At 53.4% G+C, this 15,798-nt stretch overlaps 7 protein-coding genes across 7 annotated transcripts; 3 read left to right on the top strand and 4 right to left on the bottom strand.

The window, feature by feature from the left end:
• Positions 1-643: 643 nt before the first annotated feature.
• Z517_12354 (cysteine desulfurase, mitochondrial) lies at positions 644-2,395 on the top strand (the record flags this gene model as incomplete). The annotated part of the gene is made up of 2 exons (XM_013422768.1): positions 644-1,765; positions 1,973-2,395. The coding sequence occupies 2 exons, from the start codon at positions 644-646 to the stop codon at positions 2,393-2,395; spliced, it is 1,545 nt and encodes a 514-aa protein (XP_013278222.1).
• A 171-nt stretch (positions 2,396-2,566) lies between these two features.
• Positions 2,567-3,923, bottom strand: Z517_12353 (uncharacterized protein; the record flags this gene model as incomplete). The annotated part of the gene is made up of 3 exons (XM_013422767.1): positions 2,567-3,447; positions 3,537-3,792; positions 3,849-3,923. The coding sequence occupies 3 exons, from the start codon at positions 3,921-3,923 to the stop codon at positions 2,567-2,569; spliced, it is 1,212 nt and encodes a 403-aa protein (XP_013278221.1).
• A 104-nt stretch (positions 3,924-4,027) lies between these two features.
• Z517_12352 (uncharacterized protein) lies at positions 4,028-6,136 on the top strand (the record flags this gene model as incomplete). Its single annotated transcript, XM_013422766.1, has 3 exons — positions 4,028-4,223; positions 4,370-4,456; positions 4,575-6,136. The coding sequence occupies 3 exons, from the start codon at positions 4,028-4,030 to the stop codon at positions 6,134-6,136; spliced, it is 1,845 nt and encodes a 614-aa protein (XP_013278220.1).
• A 720-nt stretch (positions 6,137-6,856) lies between these two features.
• Z517_12351 (uncharacterized protein) lies at positions 6,857-8,127 on the bottom strand (the record flags this gene model as incomplete). Its single annotated transcript, XM_013422765.1, has 3 exons — positions 6,857-7,580; positions 7,632-7,843; positions 7,900-8,127. The coding sequence occupies 3 exons, from the start codon at positions 8,125-8,127 to the stop codon at positions 6,857-6,859; spliced, it is 1,164 nt and encodes a 387-aa protein (XP_013278219.1).
• Positions 8,128-9,294: 1,167 nt separating this feature from the next.
• Z517_12350 (uncharacterized protein) lies at positions 9,295-10,262 on the top strand (the record flags this gene model as incomplete). The annotated part of the gene is made up of 2 exons (XM_013422764.1): positions 9,295-9,541; positions 9,625-10,262. 2 exons carry the CDS (start codon positions 9,295-9,297, stop codon positions 10,260-10,262), a joined length of 885 nt encoding a protein of 294 aa, XP_013278218.1.
• A 961-nt stretch (positions 10,263-11,223) lies between these two features.
• Positions 11,224-13,401, bottom strand: Z517_12349 (uncharacterized protein; the record flags this gene model as incomplete). The annotated part of the gene is made up of 1 exon (XM_013422763.1): positions 11,224-13,401. The coding sequence occupies one exon, from the start codon at positions 13,399-13,401 to the stop codon at positions 11,224-11,226; it is 2,178 nt and encodes a 725-aa protein (XP_013278217.1).
• Positions 13,402-13,841: 440 nt separating this feature from the next.
• On the bottom strand, positions 13,842-15,070 carry Z517_12348 (fumarylacetoacetase; the record flags this gene model as incomplete). The annotated part of the gene is made up of 5 exons (XM_013422762.1): positions 13,842-14,054; positions 14,111-14,472; positions 14,529-14,776; positions 14,826-14,869; positions 14,942-15,070. The coding sequence occupies 5 exons, from the start codon at positions 15,068-15,070 to the stop codon at positions 13,842-13,844; spliced, it is 996 nt and encodes a 331-aa protein (XP_013278216.1).
• Between the last annotated feature and the right edge of the window lie 728 nt (positions 15,071-15,798).

The following is a 15,798-nucleotide window of genomic DNA, read 5'->3' as shown; positions in this document are numbered from 1 at the left end:
AGGTGGAATTATGCGAAAGACGGAAGATGGAGGGGCGGTTTGGATGTGGGCAGCAACCGATGGCTGGAGACGGCACAATTCGCTTGGACCAACAGCCCGGGGGCGACAAGACGCAATGACGCAGCCAAGTCAAGAGACTGTGGCTGTGCGCACAAGCAGCTCCCTGTCTTCCCTCCAGAGGTTTGTCGTTGGAGATCTTGTAGCAGAGATGGCAGCGACAGCGGCAGGAGGTGTGCGAAGGAGAATGGGTAGGATTGTGCCTTGTCAACTCACTGGACAATATCTAGCTGCATTGAGATGGAGTTCAAGGTCGGTGCTGGTAGTGTCTTGCAAGCTGACTGGCGTGCTTACACCCTGTCCTGCCTGTACAAGGATCTCGCCGACATGACCGACCAGGTCCGTCATTTAGCCGGAGCCAACGTGCCACTGGCACCCACTGACGCATTTGCGTACAGGCGAAGGTTGAAAAGTAAGCAAGATAAAGAGGGAAGGTCTTGCGAAAAATCTAATCTGATAAATCCCCCCATCAGCCACACCATCCCGTCAACCAAACTCAAGCAGATTCATCATCAATCTGGACCACCAGATTTTTCTTGCTTCTCAACGATCCCATAGTCAGCTGGACTGATTCATTTCCCACAACATGTCTGGACCAGCATCCACAGTGATACGGCAGGCTTCTCGTGCCTGCGCTCGCCGATTTTCCAACAATGCAAGCCTTTCTTCACGATCCGGAACTGCTTCCATTGCCTCCTCGCGCTTCATCGGTCGTCGCAGCTATGTCTCCGAGTCCAAACCAGCCAACGCACAGGTCGCAGATGTCGAGTCTGCTATCAAGGCAGACCAGAAGAAATTCATTCAAGAGAGTGGCAATCTCCCCTCCCAGGTCAAGATGCCTGGGACTGATATCACCGCCGATGCCATGCTGAGTCCCCAAGCTGGCATTCTAAAGCACGCAACCATTATGGATCAGGGTACTCGCCCGATCTACCTGGATGCGCAGGCGACAACTCCAGTTGATCCCAGAGTTCTGGATGCGATGCTCCCTTTCCTCACTGGCCTCTTTGGCAACCCTCATTCTAGAACGCACGCCTATGGTTGGGAAAGCGAGAAGGCCACCGAACAAGCAAGAGAACACATTGCGAAACTGATTGGCGCAGACCCCAAGGAAATTATTTTTACGAGTGGTGCCACCGAAAGTAACAACATGAGCATCAAAGGTGTCGCCAGGTTCTTTGGCAGGTCGGGCAAGAAGAAGCATATCATCACGAGTCAGACGGAACACAAATGCGTCTTGGACAGCTGTCGACATTTACAAGACGAAGGCTTTGAGGTTACATATTTGCCAGTCGACTCAAGCGGCTTGATCAATTTACAACAGCTCGAGGACGCAATTAAGCCAGAAACTGCATTGGTCAGTATCATGACGGTCAACAACGAGATCGGTGTTATACAGCCCATGAAAGAGATCGGACAGCTGTGTCGATCAAAGAAGGTATATTTCCACAGCGACGGCGCCCAGGCCGTCGGCAAGATTCCTATTAATGTTAATGATTGGAATGTCGACTTGATGTCGATTTCGAGCCACAAAATCTACGGGCCCAAGGGTATTGGGGCATGCTATGTTAGACGACGGCCTCGTGTTAGGTTGGACCCCATCATCAGTGGTGGCGGTCAAGAGCGAGGTCTCCGCAGTGGTACCCTCGCTCCCCATCTGGTGGTCGGCTTTGGAGAGGCTTGTCGTATTGCCAAAGAGGAGATGGAGGTAAGAAGATATTTCCCTTTTCTGACGACAATTGTTTGATGATTATACGCTTTCTTTAACATGCATGGCTTTCTGAGCGTCTGGCTGCAAGCACATGCCAGAGCCTTGATTAACATAGCAGGGGTTATGATACTCAACTGCCCAACCATTTACTATTCGGAGTTATTGTTCGGAAGGATACCTGCTGACTTTGAATTGTTCCCACAGTACGATTCCAAACGCATCAACTCTCTTTCCAAGCGACTTGTCGATGGACTGCTTGCGATGGAACACACCTCTTTGAATGGAGACCCTACTCGACGTTATCCTGGATGTGTCAACGTGTCCTTTGCCTACGTTGAAGGAGAGTCACTCTTGATGGCCCTCAAGGATATTGCACTCTCCTCTGGGAGTGCTTGCACCTCTGCGTCTTTGGAGCCCAGTTATGTTCTTCGAGCGTTGGGAAACAGCGACGAAAGCGCGCACAGCAGTATCCGTTTTGGCATTGGACGTTTCACCACGACCAGCGAAATCGACTACGTTCTGAAAGCTGTTCGTGAACGTGTCACCTTCCTCAGAGAACTCAGCCCTTTGTGGGAATTGGTCCAAGAAGGAATCGACTTGAATACCATCGAATGGAGTCAGCACTGATTGTCCGCTCTTGATGGTTGATGACATTTTGTACAATACCGGATTACATAGGACGACTGCATGAGCAGAATGCCCTTCCTCTCTCTTTCAGGGCGAGCTGTCTCTGACTCTTCAGAGCAGAGTTCTAAGCACAGGAAATAGCTGGACGCCCAACGACTACTTTTGTTGAAATTATAAGTGGCTAATTCTGGCGGGATCTTTATATCCATAGCCTCGAATCATATTCTTGATACCCCGTCCTTGCTTGGTTGCCTCCCATGCGTCTGTGGTTTGCTCGAAATCGAAAATGGTGGAGATGAGGCTTTTGAGAGGCAGCTTGCCAGCTTCAAGTACATCCATGGCGACTTTGAAATCCCCTTGGTTGTATCGGAAGGCCCCGTGCATATGCAATTCCTTTTCGCTCATGGCTAGAATGGGGAAGTTGACGACGGCCTTCCCCAGGCCTGTCTGCACACAAGATCCTCCCGGACGCAGAACATGCACGGCTGTAACGATGGAGCTCTCGGCCCCTGTGGCCTCTATCACAGCATCTGCACCGAGTCCCAACCCATTTTTCTCGATCAGCCGCGCGGCGTTCTTTTCGGGCGAAGCAGATAAATCGGGCTTGAAGGTATTGGACGCGTTGAGGTTCCTTGCAAATTCCAGCTTGTGGTCCAACAGGTCGACTGCCACAATCTTCTTTGCTCCAAACAGTCGGGCTACGGCACCACAAACAAGCCCAATCGTGCCCGCGCCGAAGATGACCAAGCTCTGACCTGGTTTGACCCCAATCATTCGCACAGCATGCGCTGCAACAGCAAGAGGCTCGGCAAGGACGCCCTCCTGCAGACTCACCCCTGGCGGAAGCTTGTAGCAGAAGTCCGCGGGGATCTTGAAATACTTGGTCAAGCATCCCGGCGTGTCTGGGGGGCAGGCGGCGAATTTCATGTGTGGGCAAAGATTGTACAGCCCTTCCTTGCATCTGTCGCAGGAACGACAAGGCTGACCTGGCTCGATGGCGACATTATCACCTGGTCTCAGATGGGTGACTGCAGGGCCGACCGCATGAACCGCTACAGACTACTGTTAGTTGTTGTTCACTGAAGTAGACGCTGGACTGATTCTAGCAATGGATGATCTCCCGGGACGAAATGCAACTGACTCCCTGATGCCTCGTGCCCCATGACCAGTGGATTTGACTCGGAGACAAATTTCCCGTTGACACCGCCATGATTCCAGAAATGCACCTGAAAGCCGTCAGACTCATTCGTATGGTATTCGAGGACATGATATACATCACTGCCACACACACCAACAAACTTGATACGGATTATCGCGTCGGTGGGATCGGTGATTCTTGGTTCTGGTCTGTCCTGAATCTGTGCTTTTCCAGGCCCGTAGAGAAACACTGCAGGATTCTTATAGGTCAGCAAATGCGAGTCTAGCTCCTTCTGAAGGCGGAGACGCTACACACAGAGAGAGCCATCACGGGAAGACGAGGTTCTCCTAGAGACTGGTGTGTGCTTGTTGAGAAGCGGTGGGATAGCATGAGTGGCAGTATGTGCAGAGGCCAGAGAGGGTGTCGCCTGATCTTATAGGGATGAATCAATCATGGTCATCTACTGGGCCACGTAGAAGAATGCATATGCGAGAATGCAGATTGGATACCAAATGACACTGAACGATGCATCGGGCCAAGTGTCGCCGTTGCCAGCGGAGAAATCTGGCGCCCACAACCACCCATCGGCCCGTGTCTCGGCGATGACCCTGTCACCAAGTCGAAAATACTTCCTTCAATATGGTGATGACGGCTTTCTCTCTTTGTCTTCTCCTGTGTTCTCATACTATCGTGAGTCTCCCCTCTGAAAACGCAGCCAGCGGCAAATATGACCACCGCATCTCCCGAAAACTCTGCATCCGAGCAGAGAAGTTCCACAGTGTGAACAACCTGCCCCTCCCTCCCACTGTCTGCAGCGACTAATCGATTCTACACAGGTGCCACCTCTGTCGACAGCGAAAGACCAAATGTGACAGGCGACTTCCAGATTGTTCCTTTTGTGTCAAGGCAAACGTCCGCTGCCAGTATGTGACCAAGACGAAAAAACGAGGTCTTCGTGCGGGCTATGTCACGCAGCTCGAAAATCGCCTGGGTAGTTGTATCCGCCCGTCAAAGAGAAATCATTGTCTGACGCTGTGCTAGACACTCTGGAGCAAGAGGTCGAGAAGTTCAAGCACGAACGAGCAACCTCCTCGACAACGGCAACGCCACATCCCAGCTTCAGCCCTGCCCTCGCAGCAGCAACGACATCTTCCACCCAACCTATTGACATATCACCGCCGCAACACTCTATCCCCAATACTCCATCCGTTGCTCATGTTGAGCCACCCAGATCTAGCAGTATACAGGCAGAATCTGACGCTGCCGCCGCAGACTTGGCGACGCTGACGCATGCATATCTCCGTACATTGGCCGACTCGTGGTTCAAGGAAACCCAGCCTTGGTACCCTATCTTGAGCAGGCAACAGATCCAGAATTCTCTCGATGACCTCCCTCTGCCTCTGACACACATAGACGACGTGGTGCTCAAGGCCGTGATCGCGCTTCAGATAGCATACTCGAGTCACGCCATCTGTCTGGGATACAATGGGAGATACAGACTTTCACAGTATCTCAGATCGCAGGTTGTGAACGAGGCCTTTTCCAAAGCATCATTGAAATCCCTCCAAGCACTCTTGATCATTGCAATCCTGGACTATGGGTCAGACAACCTCCCCAGCACGTTCAGCCTACTTGCTGTGTGCCGTCGAATGTGCGAAAACATTGGCCTTTTCCGAAAATTGTTGAATCAAATGCAGTTGCAGAGCCCTGCTCAAGTCGGCCCTCCAGCGATCGGCAGCAATACCGGGGACGAACTGGCCATCCCCTTGACCTGGTCTTCGCTTGCCATGGACGCCGTCACGACCTTGGGTATCTCGTGGAGGGACGTGTCGGCTGCAGTGATGGACCACTTGTCGAGTGTGGCGTATGTGAGCACGCCGGACCTCAGGGACAGCTTCCGCAGCCACACGCATCTTGCTGCAATTGGCCTGCAGCCTCTCCATAACTTCCTCTACGACCATGAGCAAGGGAGATATGACCAAGCCCAGGCCCAGGCATTTGCCACGTGTGATGAGATCTACCACAACCTCATGAACTATGTGCGTGCGCAGCCCACAACCAGCTATACACTGTTGGCCGATGGATTGATCGACTTTGATCCCAATCTCGTCCTCACCAGCATCTTGTCGCACGCGAGTGTCATTATTCTTTACGCGCGTCTCATTGAAGCGGACGAAACCTCGTGCAACGAGATCCCGTTGCAAAGATGCCTACAGGCGTGCGAGGACATCGTGCTGGCACTCCGCAGCATAAGCGACGCAGACGCCGAACTCAGCACGCCCGTCCTGGGGACTATGCTCTTCGTGGCAGCGCGCTTCAAGCTGGTCATCTATCGCAAGATGCACCAGCAGCGCGAACCCATCTTCGACACGCTCATGCACGGCATCAGCATGTGTGGACGGCGGTGGTCTGTGGCTCGGCGGCAGGACCTCGTCCTCCGCGCCGCCATCGTCGAGGTGGACACGGGCAATGACTCACTCCTGCCCGCGTCCTTCTGGAATGTCAAGAAGAGTCACTTGGATATCTCCGAGGAGCTGAAGGAGTGGGTCGGGGATCACCAACAGTCGCTGTACATCGGCTCGCTGAACGGGCCGTATGTATGATCGGGACACAGTCCAGTCCAGACGTATTGGACATCACTATGTCAGTCTCACAGAGTTCCGTGAGCATGGCCAAAATCGACACAGAGAGGACTAGGCTCAGGGAGTAAGGAGCCCTCCAACAAGCGGCCAGCGCCCGTCAGGAAGCGACGCCAAACGTAAGCAGGGAAGTTCTGTTCTGCTGTGCGATGTGGCCAGATGCATGTGTGATGGTCTGGCGCGTCCGACTAGGAGAAGTTGAAACGTCCCGCTACGAGGACCTTTTCCCCCAAGGTCAGTGACTTTTCTCGAACGGCTCGCTCTGTCAAGGTCTGGGACAACCGCTCTTCAGGAGTCTAGACGATCACGAAAAGTCTGTTCGCAACACACGCGGCGGCGCAAGACTGACTGCAACCATCGCGATCTCAAAGTCTAGGGTTGTCTGTATGATCGCACGAGCAGAGACTGTCATCTTGAACCGGGTTTCACATTTCAACCTCTATGTCAATATGTGTCATGCTTGCGCTGATGGCTTCGCCGCTAACTACCTATTTACAAATGTCACACATATGTATAGATGTCATCCCCCCACATAAACCCGCATATCTATTTTGACAATCTAATTTCTCCCCATCATATATGTGTATGTTAGATCCTCGTTGGCCACAAACTCCCCCATTTGCCGTATATTGAAATATCATCCGTGGTGGCTAGTTGTAGAATTTGTGTCTCTGATGGAAAGGGTTAGGCGGCGCCAGAGTCGGGCCACTGATCGATGTAGTCCGTGTCGCCGTTGAGGATTTTGTCCATGTTGAGCCTCACGCTCCACCGGATGTTTTGCGTAAACGGCTCGTGCCGGTACCCGCCGTTCGGGGTTGAAATGTCGCTGTCGATCTCGGACGGGCCGACGGGTCTGTAGTGGTCGAACAACTGAGGCAGAACCCCAATGCAGCGGTTGGGGTGGGCCTCATGTGTCCCCTCGCACCACTCGCGTAGCATCAAGTCAAAGGCGTTGTTCATCCTCTTCAGGCCAAGGCTGTTCAACAGGCCCCGCGCACCAGCTTGAGACACAGCGTATGCGAGAGAACACACGCCTTCCTTCTGTTCCGTCACCACTCTTGTGTGCGCCGGGTACTTCACCAGAGGGGAGACCTCGTCGCGATTCCACGAATGGAGGAACTGTACTTCAGGAACGGTTTCATCATTCTCGATGATCACCGTGCTGGACCGATCAGATATCTCCATCCCACAATGCCCGAGCCACAAGACATCCCAGCCATCACCGTAAGGAGAGTATATCGGCGTGCTAGCAAAGGAAAGTTCGCGGAATTTGAGCGGTACCGAGTCACGGCGCGAGAGAACGGTGTCCGAAGCCAATGCAAAGTCTGTGAGCAATGATCTCAGTCGGACGTCCCAATCCACGTCGTCTTCAAGGATCAACGCTGAAGTCCAATTGTTTTCCACGACACTGGGTTAGATAAGTACGGGATCTACGTAACCTGGCGGGAGGAGGGCTCACCGGCTGATAGCGTTCATATGCGCACGCCAACTCCCAACGCGAGCAGGGTCGAGGTGTTCTGGGTGGTCAGGTGGGAGGACTTTGTCGAGGACTGTGTTCCCCCGGATGCCGTCCACCAGCTCGATGTGGAGGTTCGACACAGCCGCGGCAAGGATCAAACCATCCCTATGGTCGGTCCTCTCTGGTAGATTGATGGCTAGGATTTTCTCAAACTAGAGAGACCTGGTCAGTCCTAGAGTAGTGTCGGCGCATGGGCTGGAGATCATACCCCAAGAGTGGCATTTTGAATAGATTGAAGGGACTTCTGGCGCGCAGGACTCAGAGCGTCCACGGAAGACGACGAGTGCAATAGAGACGGTCCCAGGTGCGACGAGGAAGAGCGAAGGATGATTAAGAGGAGGATAAATCCCACAAATGACAGAAATGCTATCACAGAAAGGCGAGATGGCTGAGAAGGTAAACTGTGGAGGACAGAGGCAAACGATGAGCGCGCCATTCAACGCTGTGGGGGGAACGCCGGAGCCACCGGGGAAGGGCTGCCGAGCTGTCAAACTGCGGTTGTCAGTGCTTGGACCGAGAGCCTCTTTTCACATCGAACCATCAACCAACGTCTTCTGTATAAATGACATTTGGTCTCGACGAGCACAACAACCTGCGGACAGGTAGGTCAGAGGGATGGAGGCAAAAGATGGGACTCTCGACTCTCAACAGCCCTTAGCGAGCCACTCCTGAAACTCGTCCATGACCTGCACGAACTTGTGCGAGGATGGGCATCATGCCTGACTGAAGAGCAGGCGCCGGCTTTTCTCTCTCCCCGATACGCGCCCCCCTCAGGCAAATCCCGGCTCCTAATGCAGAACAAGTGTAGGTCTCCAGTGCTGAAGAATGGAGGTTCTCCGCCAATCCTACGGCTAGAACAACCTCGCGCCCTCTAGGCACGAGCTTCGCTGGGGCTACGAAGACGCTATCTGGGGCCAACCTCGCGAGTCAAACGACGCCGGTTCGGCAAGAATGGCAACCTCACTCCACTCTATTCTTCACACCATCAAGCGCCTGCATGGGGCGCGTCAAACGGAATCGAAACCCTTCACACATGCCTGCCTCTGCATTCGCTGCTGAAACCCTACGAGGAAGAGTATAGCTGGCTTCGGTTATGTTGATCCCGGGGGCTGGTATTGACGTAGAGACAGGGTAGCGAGCACTGCTGATCAATGCCCTGCCGCGTCTCTGCTGCAGAGGCCTGGCATGCTGCAATCTGAGTCTCTTGGTATCTGCAGGTCCCCGGCTCGATGCTACTCTACACAGATTAGTCCTGCATATGTCTTGTTTCATTTCACACAACCGCGGGAACGCCCCGGCTAGGCTGTGTGGGAGATTATGCGATAGCAGCCAGAGGTCTTGTAAAGACTAGCATGGTCAGTAGGTACGCCACAATATCCATCGGGCAGACACTGATACCTTTGTCTCGCTGCCGCCGGGGTCTGACCCCCAGATGAGCATTGTATATAGCGGTTTGAGGCGGTTTGACGTGCTGCAGAGCTGGCCTCTGCCTCTCACTGCGCTCTTCACCTGAAGTGTATACTCGTTCGTTTTCTTCTTTCCATCTGACAGAATAGATTATGCCTTGCTAAGGTAGCCTTGACGCTCCTTCTTTTCATCTGCAATGTCCTATTTTCTTTTGGCCGTTGGGCTGTGCCTCATCACGCGAGTTGTTTCCCAGACGCCCTCGACATATTTCATCAACCCTCCGGCAGCAGGGGATGAATTGTTCTTCGCCGAAAACCAGGCCTACGCTGTTGGCTCTACGTTCAATGTAGAATGGGTCACTGACGAGGATGCCTACAACATATTCCTGTGGCAACAAAGCCTGACAGTCCAGTCCGCTGCGGAAGGGAGCAGTCCTATATACAGTACGTCTTTGGACTTCGGGTCCACCACTCTCTACCACCATCGCCATATCTATCAGGTGTGTTTACTGATGACTTCCCTCTAGCTAAAATCACCGGCTCAGATGAAGAAGGAGGGTTTTCCTGGACAGTTTCCTCACAACAGTTTAGCCTGGTTCAATCAAATGTCTTCTTCTTGGCACTGAGTCCAGCGGGGAAACAAGATCTGGACGGCGCGACCACCTCCCATTACTTCAATGTGACGGCTGCATCTGAATCTACATCAAGCTCGTCGTCATCGGCGACATCCACGCCGTCTTCCTCTGCTCCACCAACGTCAATTTCAGTACCGACGACCACGGCAACGGTCACATTCGCTCCGACCCCCATTATATCCCCGTCGCAAACCGCTGTCTCGTCGTCGTCGTCGAAATCGAACAACGCGACTGGCGTCGGGCTCGGGGTTGGCCTTGGGCTCGGCATACCTCTGCTTCTCCTCCTTGGCTTTACGCTCATGCCTCGAAAGTATCGGAGGAAGCTTTTCGCCACCAAACCACCCTCGTACGCCAATAGTGTCGATCGGGACAACGCCTACACCGACCATGCGGTGCCATCCAAGCCCTATGTCAATGAACTACCCAGCACGGAGACGTCTCTCGCACGTGCTCAGCACAATCAGTATGCGGCACCGGTGGAGTTGGATGGATGGCAGACGCGGATGTCAAGAGCAGGGCAACCCCCCTGATACTAGGGGTTGGTTCAAAGGGGTGTGGAGAACCACTCGGAAGATGCGTGGTGCGTGTACAAACAAATATGCGGAGAGGCAGACAGCAGAGGCTGACGGTCTCGACACGAAACCCCATAAGAGATGGATGTACGTTCGGCAGTAAGTGACACATGTGCCTGTTCTCTCTCTCACATCCAACAAGATCGCCTTGTGGTTCAGTCTCTACCAAAAGCGCTCGCTGGATATACAAGTATGTATGTATGAATGAATTCTTCCTGTATACTATAGCACGAATGAGATTTGTCTCTCCAGTCTTTGACATTCCCGGGCTGGATCGATTTCGTCGAGGGAAGACACACCCTACACCCGCATTAGAGCAGCTGCATGCCGTGACTTTCTAGTTCTCCTCTGCTACGTTAGATATAAACCCAGTAAATCTCCACTGACAGTTGTTCTCCCTCCTAGTTGAGGTTTGATCCGCTGGGTGCCTCGTACAGTGATACCTGTTGAACACCTTGATTACCATTATCTAGCCCAGCTATCAAGCCGCCATCCGTCTCAGCGCCCAGCGACCAGCAACGATGCCAAAAAATTGCTCCCCGCTACGGAGTATCGAGTATTCTCTCCCCTCTGGGACTCAGGGGTCTTGGGAAGCGTAAGCACGAGTCCCCTATGCATACCTAATATCTATGTATGCAAAAGGTGTGTAAAAGCAGAGTTGCACCTCGAATAGAAGTAACAGCGCTACCCAGTTGATTGATCGGCATAAACGGTCAAAAGTTGGAGTCAAAGGCGTTGGCGTTTGCGTGAGTGCAGGCGGTACAACGACTAGATCAAGTATTGGATCGCGGAAAAGAGAACAAGTCCATCAATATCGTCGTATATTCGTATTCACGATGAATTCGCCCTTGCCCAGCTCCTCGCACATCGCATATCGCGCGCTTCTCTTTAATTTTGTTTTCGGACAGATCAAGTATATTCACTCCTCGTCACTCTCGTGAATCCCCCGCGTGACCAGCGACCGATCGAGCCGTAGCAGCGCCAGACTCATCAGGACGTTCCCGGCACTGCCTCCGCCCGTGCGCAACGCCCAGCGCCACCGCCTGATGAGCGCGTTGATGTCGTCGACCTCGCCCGGGTCCTCGCTCGTGATCAGCAGACGGATCATCATGGAGGAGATCATGGCGAACCCGGCGCGCGACCACGAGTGCCAGAAGGCGTCCCAGACGTTGCGGCGCAGGGACTCGACAAACTCGACGGCTTCGATGCAGCATGTCTTTGCGCCGATGCGGACGGCGTCGCGGCCGGCCTCGGACGAGGAGGATGGGACCGAGGTGGACGGAAGGTTGGATTCGAGGGGCCGGAGCAGCGCGCGGAAGAGCATGATGTTCGTGACGAGGTAGCTTAGACCCAGAGAGGCGTCACCATCCAGCCCAGACGATCGGGAACGCATAGAAGTGGCGTTGTGGTGATTATGATGGCCGTGCAGGTGCGTAGTGTCGAGATAGGCGTCGTATGAGGTCTTCCACTCCTTCAAGCGACGGCGGATCGGCTTCGCTAGCTCGATCGAGAGTTTAAAGTCGCGTTCGGTGCGTTTGGACGCGGCAATGGTGAAGAAAGCCGTCTGGATATCGCTGAGGATTGCGGTGAGGCGGGCAAGGTGATAAAAGTGGGACAATGGAGGTTCGGTTGCCGTGGAGCCGGCAGCTTCGATGTTGCCGTTGTTTTGCTGCTGTTGAGATGACTCTGTCTCGCCAGAAGAGATAAAGTCGGCCGCGTTCAGGGGCGAAACATCGTAGCTATCGTCGTGGATGTGACTCGACAACCCTGCCGACATAAATGCCCATTTGTCCATGACAAAAGTCGCCCACCAAAGGCGTCGACGCAGCCGCTTTTCCCAGTCTGGAAGCCCCGTCCAGTCGAGGCAGTCGGTGGACAAGCCAAACGTCTGCGCCAGAGCCACGGTCCAGCCGAGCAAACTCCATCGAAACACCGTGTCCATCACATATCGGTCGTCATTGACTCGTTGGAGAAGGAGCAGACATGATTGTAGTGTGGAAAGGTGAGGCGTGTGGACTTCGTGCGTCACAGCGACCCAGGCAATGCGGTACAATCGCTGGCTCGAAGGCGGCGAATGGACAATCGTGGTGGCTAGAACATCGTCGTATGTGAAGAAGGCGAGAGCAGATGCGTAGATTGCCGCTTTGAGCGAGAGTGGGAGCTGTTTGAGCCGAGAGGGGAGTTCCACCAGCGGGTACAGAAGACGGCTCTTTGATAAGATGGGGAAATACGGGTAGATGTATCGAAAGAAGAGTTTGACCAGTCGGACACCTGTCTCGTCCGAGACCATCTGGGCAACCTCATCCGCCGCTTGGTCAAGGACTGACTGGTCCAGTCGCGGTTCTCCTCGGTCGTACAGCGAGTGGTCGGCAATTGACATGATCAAGGGCTTTCCTTGACTGTGCATGACGTCTGGGTCTGATGCACGTAGCATATGTCGGGGTGTCACCTTGGCAATGTCATCCACCGACGAGTCAAGGTATTCTGTCGAAAAGTGCCGGAGCAGATAGGGATCCGACTCGCCTGTATCTCCTAGGAGGAAGGTGGTTTTGGTCGGCCATGCGTCCAAGGACTCGGTCAGCGTATCATATTCTCGTCCCACGACGTTGTGTCGCGTTGTCGGCCGACCTGACTCGATCGAGACTTGTGAAGTCACAGAGCCTGCCCCCTGTGTGGGCGACATCTGCTGCGAGCTGCCGTTAGATTGAGGGGAGAAGACGGCGAGATCCACATCATTGCTGGCAGAGACGGCGGCCTGGGCTCCCTGTGCCCAATTCGATGCTCTGGGTATATCAGTATGCACAGATCTGGCGGCACCTTTGTCTTGGGCGGCAACTGGACCTGCGGTGGCTTTCCCTGCCTCGCTCGTCGACTTTTGCCTCTTCCGCGGCGGTCTCTCACTGATGACACACTCCCGGGCATACAGACGGCAGGCGTAACATGGAGGACCTTGGTCGAGCCGACAAGCACTCTTTCGAGACCGACAAAAGTCACACGACCGTCGAGTGCGAGGTCGACGTAGCCTTGTGGGGACTGTGAGTGGAGCCGGAAGCTCTTGAAACTGGGGAGATGCTGGATGTAAAGCGGTAGAAAACATGGTGGAAAGTCATGTCCAATGACTGTTCCGTCCGCAGCATGACTATAGGCACGGAACAAAGCGATCGTCCATTGGAGGAGTCGCAGAGAGGCCGTGTAGAGTTATGAGGGAAATGAACAATACGAGGCAAAGCAATGGCAGTGTCGAAGGAAGAGTCAAGATTCCTTTGCCGCGGGAGTTTCTTATCGCGAGGAATTGGATAGAGGTCGCTCCAGCCAATCACAACGCAAGAGCAATGCTGGACGACATATCACATGACCTTTGTTTCAATTGAGGACTAGCTTGAAAATACAGTCACATGATTTTGATTTCCCTTTACGGCTAGCTCAATATCGAGGGTGGGCATCCAACATCAACTTTCTCTTGTTCTCTTCCCTCCCAAATCGAACCTCTACACACCTCACACCTCGCTCTTGCGCTTTGTCTGTCCATCACAGGCTCTAGAGCGGCCTCGCCGGAACAATTATACCCTCGCAGATCCCGAAACCGACCCTCTTCCCTGACAGTGATTGATCCCCTGTTTCACCCGCCCAACCCGTAAACGTGACCTTGTCCCCGTCTTGAACATAGAATCTCTTGTTCCCCGAAGGAGTCTGTATCTGTTTTGCCCCGTTCTGTGTTCGCTCAACCAGAGAACAAATTGATTCTGGCCCCTAATTCATGAGTCAGGCTGGCGAACAGACTCAAGTGGGGTTTCTCGTCTCCTTACCTCTCCAGTAAGTGTACCGGTTCCGATCAGGTCTCCTGTCCTCATTTCGCAACCCCCGAATGCATGGTGGGTCAACATCTGCGTAAAGGACCAGTACGCATTGGTCAAGTTGCTGGTGGAGGTGTCGAACACCTCTCCCTCAGGTGAAAGCGTCCATTGCATGCGAATAGAGACGTCAAAGGTACCAAGACGCTTTTTGTCAATCAGATACGGCAACAGGTCTGACGGCTCTTGGGGCTGGATCTTCGTGCGGTAGGGCTCCAGCGCGTCGATCGACACGACCCAGGGGCTGATGGTCGACGCGAAGGACTTGGCATTGAAGGCGGCAAAAGGATGGTCTTCAGGAGCCTGGACATCACGGGCTGGATGTTGACATTGTCAGTCTTACACACAAACAGATCACAGAAGACAGACACACTTGACCAGTCGTTTAGAAGCACGACACCGAATATGTGGTTCTCGGCCTCATCGATCGAAACCCGGTCGAAGCGTTTGATTCCTTCGCCCAGGAAGAAAGCAAACTCCATCTCGACGTCCATTTGCTGTGACGGTCCCACATATGCCTTACCATTTGAGTCGATCAAATGTCCCATCGGACGCACGATCGGGGTCTCCGAAACCACAAGACTGGATGCGCGAGCAGTGAACGCACGAGGCGGATTGAACCTGCATCCAATATGAGGCAGTGTTGTCAAGCCAGGGTCTGTCCACTAACATGTTTACTGGCGTGCTGCTTGTTGAATGGGTGTTTTTTGCGTGCTTGGACTGTTAGCTTCGCTTCCAATTGGCCCATTTGATTGCCTTGAAATCAGAAGATCGTCAACTACTCACCGTTCGAGAGTTCAGGAAATCGGTGAAATCTCCAATCTTCATGGGCAGGTGCATCTCGACCTTGACCTCGGCCGTGTCGACGATGCACTTCTTCTTCAGGTCTTTGTTGTCTCTCATGATCGGCGTCATCTCAACGAGCAGATATTTCACAAACATGCGCACCGCGTTGACTGTTTCGCGACCAAGAGCTGCAAAGGAGTTCAACACGGTCTGGCCAAGTTAGAAAGATCACTCTGTCTGTCTTTGCATTTCGCACTCCTTGCGAGACGGAATGAGGGGAACATGATGGATACCTCCTTCAACACCGCGTACGGGAATTGACAGGTGCAATACATTGAGAATGCCTCTGTGTCAACCAATGCTGCCAGGTCGACGATATATCTCCCGATTGCGATACCAGGCCGCGGCGTCACCTAAGCACCGTGTTACCTCGCCATACCTCTCACGAAAGAACTGCATCATCAAGACACTGATATTGTGCGGGACCTACATCATCGGCTGTTGAAAAAATGCCGAAAGGGAGATTTTCGATTGAAAAGTCATGATCCTCGGGCACATCTAGCCACGATTTGAGAACCATGCTGAACGATGGCAAGCAATTCTGGAGATTGAATGATGTTCGAGACTCGTGATGCCTGTGAAAGTCTCTACGTCTTGAGATGGAACGAGTCCGGAATAACTGAGATGGCCTCACTACTACTGAACAACCAACGCCGTCCCAAATGCTTTTGGATAAGGCTGTCCTAAACCTTTCCCAACAGAGTCAGTCCATCTGAAGGACATCTCTCTGTGGGCCTTTCAGCCCCCCGTCTCCATCCCCGCGCCTGATAGCAACATTCACTCACTCCTGATCGGAA

The sequence above is a fragment of the Fonsecaea pedrosoi genome (genome assembly GCF_000835455.1).
Source record: "Fonsecaea pedrosoi CBS 271.37 unplaced genomic scaffold supercont1.9, whole genome shotgun sequence".
NCBI lineage: Eukaryota > Fungi > Ascomycota > Eurotiomycetes > Chaetothyriales > Herpotrichiellaceae > Fonsecaea > Fonsecaea pedrosoi.
The sequence above is the reverse complement of the archived record's forward strand: the minus strand, read 5'-3'. Positions and strand labels throughout refer to the sequence as shown.